This window comes from Chroicocephalus ridibundus, chromosome 1 (assembly GCF_963924245.1).
Source record: "Chroicocephalus ridibundus chromosome 1, bChrRid1.1, whole genome shotgun sequence".
NCBI classification, from domain to species: Eukaryota; Metazoa; Chordata; class Aves; order Charadriiformes; family Laridae; genus Chroicocephalus; species Chroicocephalus ridibundus.
In genome coordinates, this window is record NC_086284.1 from 207,199,283 (window position 1) to 207,210,513 (window position 11,231).

The 11,231-nt window shown below is 34.5% G+C and overlaps 1 protein-coding gene across 3 annotated transcripts in view; it reads left to right on the forward strand.

Moving 5' to 3' along the window:
* Positions 1-9,614, forward strand: part of LOC134510340 (protein PHTF2) — a 138,279-nt gene extending 128,665 nt beyond the window's left edge. For all 3 annotated transcript variants that reach the window (XM_063323519.1, XM_063323517.1, XM_063323518.1), the window contains 4 exons: positions 544-699; positions 3,201-3,296; positions 7,027-7,152; positions 7,930-9,614. In XM_063323519.1, the coding sequence (XP_063179589.1) occupies positions 544-699; positions 3,201-3,296; positions 7,027-7,152; positions 7,930-7,950 (399 nt within the window). In that variant the 3' untranslated portion in view covers positions 7,951-9,614. The remainder of the gene's footprint in view (positions 1-543; positions 700-3,200; positions 3,297-7,026; positions 7,153-7,929) is intronic.
* The last annotated feature ends 1,617 nt before the right edge of the window (positions 9,615-11,231 follow it).

An 11,231-nucleotide genomic window follows, 5' to 3' on the forward strand; every position in this document is an offset into this window, starting at 1 on the left:
TCCTTGAGCTTCTGTTTCAGAATACAGGGAAGCTTCTCAATGGCTTCTGGTTGTATTTTTTTCCCGCTTTCTTCCCTAGTTAACGCTCATGTCTTTTCCTGGTAGCTAATTATAAATATTTTAATGAGGATGTATTTTAGCAGTAGCTGTGCTTGGATTCAATTTTCTGTATAATTCAGTACATTTTGAGAGTATATTTTGGTTTTTATCTCGTATAGTGTCTTTGCAAGTTTGAACATGAGTTTAAAATTGTCTTAGAGTGTATATTTTTTTTCTGTTGCTTTAGGGATAATGAAAAAAAGATGTATCTAAATTCCGATTGAGCCTTTCAGATCATATCTTTTCTCAAACCTCGTATCTTTGACACAGTGTTGATTTTAAATTATGATTGAAAAATCTTTTGTGCCTAGAAACAACCCATATATTTATTACTGGGAACTTTTTTCTTGGAATTGGGGAGATATGTAATTATTTTCTTACGTTGTAATGTAACTATTAGTTTGAATTAAATTTTAATTTAGCTTTTTTCTCTTTTGTTTTCAGCTGCTTCACATGCATGAGATCTTCCTTGATTGTCACTACAATTGGGAACTTGTAATTTGGTGCATTTCACTAACTCTTTTTCTCTTAAGATTTGTTACTCTTGGATCTGAAACCAGTAAAAAGTACAGCAATACCTCAATATTACTTACTGAGCAGGTGAGAATTTGTATAGACCTATATTTTTATATCTAAACAAGTAATTCATCTGGTAGGTCTCAGGCATGCATTTTAGATGTGTTAAAATAGTCTGGATCAGAGAGTTAATTATGGTGTAGTGAGACAACACAGTCCTCTGTTTCTGGATTGAAAATTGAGGGAAATGTTTGGGATAAGGATTGGAAGAAAATGCAGAGAGCAAGGTGAGAGAGACAGAGTGTGTCAAGCCTTTGTTTTGCTTTCATAGGTTTCTAAATTATGCTTTTCATGACAGTCAGTGTTTGAACATTTTAAGCCAGTATACACGTTGAAAGAAGTACTCTATGTCCCCAGGACTTAAAAATAAAAAATAAAATTCAGAAAGTACTATGTCATCCGACGCTTAGCTTTGTATTGAATCCAGCTTATCCTGTTAGAAGTCATTTCCCTCAGAAACGCCTGAGAGCTTTATGAAATGAAAACCAAAATAGAATTCACAATTGTTTCTCAGAAAATAAAAAGGAGACACGTCACCCTGGATAGAACTCATTTTGGACTGGTTTCACATTCATATGCCAAAGCATATTTACAGTGTTCCTCAGACAAACTCATGAAAGTCTGACATTTTGGCCTTTCATGAGAGGCCAAGCCCAAATAATTGACTGATACTCGCTTGATCTAAAAAAGCACATCTGAACTGGTGTCCTTGAAAATCGCACACCAGTGTTATTAGCTTACTGAGAACAGAATGAAGGTTTAAAACCAAACCCCCCAAAATACAACAAAAAACCACAAGAGGCCAAACAAGCCTCAACCCCCAGATTCAATTTAAATCCTTCACTGATAAAATGAAATTGCAAATTCTACTTTCTGTCAGCAAAGTTCCAGCTACTTCTGTGTGCTTTATATTCAACCTACGAATTTCATGATTAGGAATCGTGATGGGAAACTAAAAGAACAATCATTTTACATCCAGGGATTTTTTGACTGGATGCTGTTTGCCTGTAATTTTTCAAGTCCTTCTGAAAGTGTTTTTAATTGGTCTTGTAAATTAAGTGCCTCAGTGGTTCCTTTGTGCATAAAATACATTGTGTGGTCTGATCAAAGGTGTTGTCTTGCCAATTTCAAGTCTCAGAATAGGTATGGTAGATGGCTGTGCATATACACATTCAGACTCCCCTCCTGATTCAAAGTTTGTTGTCAAATGTTGAATTTTTTTTTTTCATAAATGAATGAAATCATAGTAACTGTTAAAAGAGATTTGAACCTTCCTAGGGTTTATTACTTACCATTTTTTCAGAGTTGCTAAATAGAGCCTTTATTCTTAGTTTATTAGACTAAACACTTGAATTGTTGAAAACAGTAATTTTATATTTAAAGAATGGAATCTCTGCCTCTAAAAGCATAATTTACTTAAAAATTAAATGGATAGTTCAGGAGCTTAATATGTCTTGGAATATATTTGGCATAGTTTTTGATTTTTTCAATTTGTATAGGAAACTTACAGTGACCTTTTTAGGGATATCTGATAATATTCAGTTACTTTGTCTGTGGCCCTTATTTCAATAACCAGCTTACAACAAGGTAGTGAAATATCTCATAGCATCATATATCATCACTTCCTTTCTGTAACTTGGTAAGAGTCTCTGTCCTGTGAAGGACTTCTTCAGCTTATTGCTAAATTCTTCATTTTTTATTTTGTTGAAGGTCATCATTCTAAAATAAAAGGTTCATGGCTTTTCAAGATATTTTTTCTTTGATTTGCTTTTGTTATGCAATAAAAAAGAAAAATTAACCTTTGCCTGGTCTAGGATATCAAATATAGGTCATTTGAGAACAGAAGCTGATGTTTCAAAATTGCTAGAAGGCTGAGAGAGACCTAATTTGTACTCTTAACTAAACTTTCTCAGAAACAAAGACCTAAAAAAGTCTGGATCACAGAAGTGTTGAAATGATCAATGTACTGTTCTTCTACAGCAATGAAGAGTTTAATAGTTTTTCAAATATTTCAAGGCACTGGAAAGATTGATTTTCTGCACTCAAGGTGCTCATGAAGTACTCAATTATACTAAAATCTTTTAAAAGAAATTACACATTAACAGAATTACGTTTTAGCATTTCAGTCTATTCAGTAATTTTTGGGGATGTTAAGCCTTGCAAGGTCTGCATACTAGTATAAAAAGCTACTGGAAGTGAATTGACAAACCTGAGGCAATTATTGAAGAAGGAAAAAGAAATTATGCAGCCTTACATATGTGGTGGTTTTTCTTGCCTAATTTGTAGATTACACTAAACTTTAAAGTTGTTGCGTATATAGTGTCAAATATATTTTCTTATGCTACTGAACCAGTATTTGTTCTTAAAATTTAAAAAGGAAGCTAAAAATTTGCTTTCTTGCAGAAAGTCATTGCTGTTCTATCATATGGCTGCTGAGGCATCACTTCATTTTATTATTAAATATTTCCAAATTAATTCCTTTAAATTCTGAATAAGTGGTGATACTTGTATTTTATTTTGATCAGATAAACTTGTACTTGAAAATGGAGAAAAAGCCTAATAAGAAGGAGGAACTGACACTAGTGAACAATGTTTTAAAACTTGCTACTAAGTTATTGAAGGTAAGCGTTAAAATAGTATTACCGTATTATATATAAGTAAGAAACAGAATAGATTGCTTACTGCGTCACTTGCCTTACTTGTGCAGGCAGTGCAGTATGCTTTGGTTTAAATCTGCTCTGTAACTTTCACAGCAATGCTGCTTGTTCATACTCTACTGTCTGTTTTGTTGCTATCGTTGTGGATTACTTAAAGAATAAGTTTTATTCTTTAATAGTCTATGAGCAGCATGAGAGATGGTACTTTGGGATGGACAGGCTGATGAATTCTTGGGAAATAAATGATGCAATTTTGTTTTCTATTTTGAGTGTCGATATCTGCTTCTAGTGATAACCTGCTTGAGGATTTGTATTCTTCCACAAAAATAATTCCTCTTAACAACAGTCAGTGGTTAGCATTTCAAATTAAAACTAGATTATGCTTGTTGTCTTCTTTACATACTGTCATAGAAGAATCCTTTTGAAAGACAGAGAGAAATTGTTACATAGGTCCCTTTATAAGTGAATTAAAGAGATGGATTTAATTTAATGTAATTCAGATATTTGTCAGCTATGCCCTTGAACTATTTGGCAATTTATTTTTTTTTTGCATGGAATTTTGCTGATTAGCAGAAAAGTTTTTTGCATATGCAATATTATCCTGTTTGCCAGCTAACTATATTTGGTGGGTAGAAGATATTTCTTCACAGTGAGAGAATGTGAATTTTTTATTACTTCATATTTCTAGAATTCTACTGAAGAAAATTCATTTTACTTTCACTCATCTGGAGCTAGAGCACAAATACGCTTAGGGCTTTTAAACTTGGTGGTGGTGTTGTTATTAACAAAGCAGTGGTTAGGTTCTTGGGAAGACACATTTGATCCTAAGTTGCCTCTGCTGGGTTCTTCTGTTCCTTCAAACTCACAGATGTGTCAAAATTTGGGAAGCAAGCTGTTTTGTTCTTTCAGTTGTCTGGGAGGAATGTCTCATTCTCCTTCAGACTAAACATTGCCCGAATCCAAAACTTAATTAAGGGTTACCTGAATGCCAAATAAGAGTGATAAATTTAACACTTGGAAAAAAAAAATTATTTTTGGTTTGGCTTTTATGAACAAATAAAATCAGTTAAATCTAGTATTCCGTGTGTGTTTTTACACTAAAATTAACAGTATATAACTTATAATTGACTGAAGTGGGCTTTCAAAGAGGAAGCCAGTTCTGACACTACAAAAAACAAATTCATGACTTGCCTCCCCACCTCTCTTGGCATGGCGTTACAGTGCTTAATCACTTCTGCTGGTGTGTAAACTATTTTTAAATTAAATTTGTCTAGCTTCAGCTTTTAATATTCAGTTTTTGTTATACATTCTGCTGTTGTGGTAAAGATCTTAAAAAGATGCTGCCACGTTGTTATTCTTGGATTCAGAAGTAAGGTAACAACAGTATTTTGATTTCTCCTTCAGAGACTCAACTTCTTCATTTAGTCCAAGACAGAGTGGGCACGTAGAACAGTTCCCCTGTTCTGGCAGTGGAATGACTGGCAAATGTAAAAGTATTTTCCTCTTCCTCAGATAAATTTCCTCCAGTCCACACACCCTTCCCACCAGTTTGAGTATAGCACAACTGACACTGATTCCATGTGCGGAGATCCCCATCAGTAGAGGGAATGGCTGGGTTATCATACAGTAAACCTCTGTACCTTTCCTCTGCAGTCAGGAAAATTCAAGCCTATTAAGAGAAATAATTGTGGGGTTTTTGCATATAATAGTGCTTTAAGACCTTGCTGCCTCATTCGAACACACATTGAATTGTGGTCACTTACCCCATTGATTCCTGTGCGCCAAGGAGCCATTCTTAAAACGTAGCTTAAACTCTGTTTAATCTAGCCAGCAAGTAGCTGAGATGATGGAGTGTTTCTTCTAGTCAGCTGAGCAATTCTTCCCATCTCAAAAAAAGTACACAGCACTTTCCATGAGAGGACTGATGGAGTCAGCAAGCACTCAAAGCTGGCAAAGCAACAACTTGAGAGTTATGGTACAGCAATATGGAGATCCTGGTTAAGTCAGTTACTGACTGTATCTCTGGGTATAAGAACAAGGGCCTGCAGAGTTTTAGGACTTGATTTTGGAACAAATGAAGGGAAATATTCTCTGTGCATTGGGTAGCAAACTTGTGCAACTGTTGGCCAAGGGACAGTGGATGTATCTCATGGGTTGAAATGTTTCTGTGCTGTGAGAATGTAGGTAGGGTGAGAAATAGCTGCTGTTGGTGTCAGGATGCTGATCAACCCTTGATCTGATTCACTTCAGTCTTTTTCACACTTTTCTCAGGGTTTTAAAAAAAAAAATGTTCGTGTTTTACTCTTCCCAGAAATGTAGTAATTGACATGGCCTTTCCAACAGGGGACTTGGCTTTTGTGGTACAAATCCCAGACACGGGCCATCACTTAGTTACTGTGAGAACGTGCCCTAAAGTGAGAAGGGATTTTTAAGACACCTAGTATGAGCTTTAAATGAATTCTTGGTGGTTAGTAATCGACCCAATTTCTTATTTCATGACCAGTAGCTAAATGGAATTGTGTTGTTTTGTTTTTAATTTAGTTTTGCATGTATTTGATTCTTAAGCTTTTACTGAAGACTATATTATGTTGAATATTCTTACTATTTTCTTACTCCCCAAATTGGTAAGGTGAAACCAAAATCTAAAAAGTTTTTCCGTAGAGAATTTCTCTGCTATTCTTCTCAGAATCATGTCTTTTATACCTTTTGTATTTGTAGCAGAGTTTTATACCACATTACATCTAATTGAAAAGGTTGTTCATCTTATTTCACCTCTTTTGAAAGAAGAGGCAGAGCTCTGAAATTCTTCTTTACTAAAAAAGGGGTCTATAAGGCCTTTTCAATGCCCAGGATGCAATGCAGGACAGGGGTGAAGATGAATTTAAAGGTAGAAAGTATAAATGACCAAAGCAGTGATAGTTGTTATGCTTTATATAATCCACTCTTACAGTTTAAAACTCTCTTTTTTTTTTCTTCCTTTATTTGACATATTTCTAGACCAGAAAACTTTGGGTGCCTTTATTCACACACCGATAATTGAAAATTGGTGAAATAGCCTCTTTGTTCAAGTTTTGTTGCAGATTAATATTGGCTAATTTTTTGATCCTTCCAATAAAAAAAAGTAAAATATTGGCAGTTAAAGGTTATTAGTATTTTTTCCCTTATATTCTTTTTATGGCTATGTTAATCAGTAATTATTCTCAAAATTAATGGAAAAGTAAGGGAATTGCATTAGGAAAGACATTTTTGTTAAATTTTCAAAGTAGTAGTGAGGTAGCTTTCTGTCACTTTTCCTATGGAAAATCTTTTCTTTTTTTTTTTTTTTTTTTGTGGTTCTGTTGTCTGTCAACTCTTCTAACACTGAAGGCGATTTCTGGAAAATTATAAGGAATTCTAAAATAATGGCATCTTGGTGCCAGGAAAACTAAATCTCTGTTTTCATGGCTCCATGAGCAAATTGGTAGATGCTCTAGATGGGTAGCCTCCAATTTTTTGAAGCATTAGTCAACAGTCAGTTAATGTGATGCGTATTTTCTTGCACATTGTTTTATATATGTAGAAGAATAGGAGAATGTTTTACTCTACTGTGACTTTAAGACTTCCTAAACTATCTAATATTGCTCAATACCTATGTGACAAAACCCCTTTTGTGTAATTTTTGCTTTTTAATGATGATGTTGTTTTGCATTACTAGGAACTGGACAGTCCCTTTAGGTTATATGGGCTTACAATGAATCCACTGCTCTATAATATCACCCAAGTTGTGATCCTGTCAGCTGTTTCTGGCGTCATCAGTGACTTGCTTGGATTTAATCTAAAGGTAACTAGTTAATAAGCATCCTTATTTTTCACCGTGGTGTTCAGAACTTTATGATAGATAGGTCACACATTGTAGCCTAATGAATTCTTAACTGTATTAGATTTATTGTTTGAAAATGGTTATGAAACTTAAGCTGTATCAGAAGAATAGTGTTTGTCAAAGCGGCCCTTTTAAATTTTTTTTTCTTTGCATTTGTGGCTCTCTAACTTCATTTAGGACACATAATTACCAAGAATTTTTAGACATAAATATAGAGGTGTCCATACTTGACATAAGTACAAGACCTTATTTAACTTTTCTTTGTATCCCAGATCTGATTTCTCTCTTGAATTCCTTATTTTTGACTTTGTAGTTCTTTGAGGGATGCAGAAAGTTGCCACCTACCCTTGTCTTGCACTGCAGTAAAGTATTACAGTAGATACAGTATTACTGTGACCAACCTTACACAGTGTCATTTTGTCATGGCTGAAGGACTGTCTTGTTAGGTCCTACTCCCTGCCCCCTCTGAACTACAAACTCTGGAAACTATTTCAAGATTCAGGTTATGAGGCATCCTAGTTTCCACAAGCTTGTAGCACAAAGCCCTTAATTGGCCATTGAGTTTGCTTACGTCTACCCATTTTTTTCCTATAAGAAGTAAAAGAATGTAAAATTTATATTGTGTATCATAGAATATGCAGCAAATGCAAAAAGAAAAAAATGTGGTGGTATCGCAGTTTTGGTAAACAGAAAGCTGAGATGGGAAATAACATTGATTTACTGCTCTAACTTTTCCAGCTCTGGAAGATCAAATCTTGACAACGTATAAAGAAGATGAGATAACACAGTGTTATAGAAAAGCTCATCGATTGACAAAACTGCCTCAAAGCAGCCACTGAATCTGTATTTCAGATGCTACAACCTCTTCAAGGATGTTTGGAAAATTGAAGTGTTTACATCTGACTGTCTTGTGCAATCTTTGTATTTATTTCATCTTCTCACTGTTTTATGTTAATTTTAGTTGACATTTATATTTTATTTTCAAACTTATTTGTTTAGTTTTGAAAAGGGTCAGATTTGCAAAAGGTCAAAAACTGTGTGTCTGAGAACTTGAAATTTATTACACTAAATTACTGTATCTGTTGTTAAAGCTGAAGCTGATGCTGAACACTTTTAGTTGCAGTAACGCTATATGGAAGTCATTGGATTTTTGATAGTGTGGTAAAATTGATTAGAATATTTCATTTGCACCAATCATTTATGAGGACAACATAACATCAATAGATGTTTGGTTGCAATAGAAAAATGAGACATAAAAAAATAAAGTACTGACAATGCAGTATGACAGGTAGCAGAAGTATTTTATATTACTATTAGAAACAAGTGGGAATTTTTAATATTTTGAGTAATTCCAGGATCTAAACTCATGTCGGCTGCAGTTTAAATATCCTGGATATTAATAAGGTATTATATAACAAGTCAACAAGTGCTCTTTGCTAACACTTTTATTAGAGCAATAATTGTAAATGATTACCATGCTGTATGATATTTTGATAAAATTAAATATTGTATTTATTTGAAATACTGAGCTGTTCTGCGCAGCTCTGACTGTGCATGCTCAATATGTGCACTTTTTATTGTTACTTTTAATGAGAAACTTTATATATATATACATATAAATGTATATTAATTGGAATATATTATGGTGAACTATGGAGCAGTATATATTATATGTTGAAGTTGAATATTTAAACAAGCGAAAGATTTACTGATGAACGGAATGCTATGAATGACTGAGCGTAAGATAGATAGATGCTCTCTTGTACACTATAGTATATGCCATTCATACCACATTGAAGTTTAAGAACAGGTAAACACAGAAAACAAGTTCCTCTGGTGAGCTCATGAAGCCTGGTGTTCTGCAGATTTGTGTGTTCAAATAACCTCAGTCCTCCCCAGCATGGCTCATTCCCTGGTGCTTTCCCGGCTGGGATTTCCCGGCCTTGGGTTTCCCACCTCTCCCTGCCTCCCGCAGGGACCAGTCCTACTGACTTGTGGTCCTTCAGTGTGACTTCAGTTAATTGGAACAACATTGGAACACCTGGAGACTTAAGTTAATGGGAACAACATTTCCATCTACAAATTATATTGGGAGGATTAATATCGCCAGGCTGAAGTATTCGCGGATTTTATGTTTCTAAAATAGTGGGCTCATACTGAGAAATGACAAGTAATTAGGTGACAAGAGTCTGGACATTGCACTATGTTTGCTAATCTTCAGAATCTTGAAAGATTTGAAGTAATGGATCTTAAACTTATGTGGTATAAAAATATTTTTATATATAAAGCAACACAAACAAGCATTTTGTATTTTATTTGCCTCTGTACTAATGTTTAATAATGACCAAAGTGCATTCTGGTTTTTGAAAGAATGTATTACTGGAGCTTTAAGAACATACTATATTTAGTTTCTCATGTGAAAACTTCAGCTGCATCTGATCTGTTTCTTTCTCTGTTGTTTGATGTTGGGATTGTTTTTAAAAAATTAAGTACATTTTATACACAATTTTTTCCAGATTATGGTACAGACCTACACAGAACTTAATTTTGCACAAAATATATTTTAAGAAAAAAAAAAAGTACAGCAGGAGTTCTATGAGTGATAAAAGATGAGGCCATTGCTTTTTGCAGCCTGTCACTATTACAAAACCACCCTTTACTCTGGAATGGAATTATATTTAAAAATCTAAAATGGTGAATATACGGCCTTCAGTATCCTGGGAAAAAAAAAAGGGAAGGAGGGAAAACAGGAAAACATTGCGGTTTTGGTTGAAAGTGAAATTAGTTTAACCATGTATATACCTCAGCAACTAGCACTGTGCTGGATTGTTGCACTAACAAATGGCGGCTTGGGGAGAGCAAAAGATTTGTGAAATGAAAAATAATAAAAACCTTTATTTGCTACCATTAGGTATATTCGTTATGTTGAAAATGGGAGAGGTTTGTTCTCCATCCCTCAATATGGAAAATCCAGTGTGCGAATAGAGGCAAGTAGAAATATGGCAGATCTTGCGTGTTAACTGTTATTCTTTGCCACATGTTTTGTAACTGAAAGTGTGATCAGGCTTGGAATAAAGCTTTCTATGGTTGATGGTAAAAAAGAAAAAAACAACGGTGGTGAGCTCTATCTTTTAGTAATATCCAGCATATTTCTGAATCTGCCTGTTTTGATTTAAATCCATATATTCTATTTAAATGAAAGCACATTTGGGAATGAAATCCTGCACATGAAATGCAAATGATGATGGCTGTTAAAAGTGCACTTTATTGCAAGAACGAAAACTTTCAGACACTTTTAGTTACTCAAAGTAGTTTAATTTTATTAAGTCTACTGGACATGCAGCTTCCAAATAACTGTTTCTTTTTGAAAAACATAGAAACAGAATTTAGTCCTATTTCACCAGGATTTAAGGGACTAATTTCAATCACCATTTTGACACCATTTCATTGTGTCACAAGATACGCTTCCATGTAAAAATAAAAATACAAGCAAAATCAAAGTGAGGTGTTTCAATAACATGTTATGGAATATTTGGACAGAATTAATGTGTGATAAGTTCTGTATTTTATCTATTTGTTTACTGATCCATGAAATATTTTCTAACAGAAAACTGTTCTGTTGATAGCTCCCGAACACCCACTTTTATTAGCTTAATTTTGGCTTTTCCAAAGCTTAAGTCTTTGAACTTTAAATGCGTTCTGCTCGTGGTATCCCTGGGACCGCTTGTTACTGGGCAGTAGATGACACTTCCACACTTGTGTCCATTCGCTCACTTTCTAAACTTACTCCAAATGTAGGCTATTTACAATTTAAAATTTCTTTTGATGGTCGTGAAAGACACTACATACTTTGAGAAATTCATATTTTCTGAGCGCCATTCTTTTTAACATCCATCTCCAGGTGGCACCTTAGTGTGCCAGAATTCTCACCCAGGTGTGAAGATACTGCCAGAAAACGTTATGCATAGTCCAAGTTTCCTTCGTAGGGACCCCATCTCTGCCTGAGTGCCTTCCAAAATAGTTATGGGGATGAAGATGAT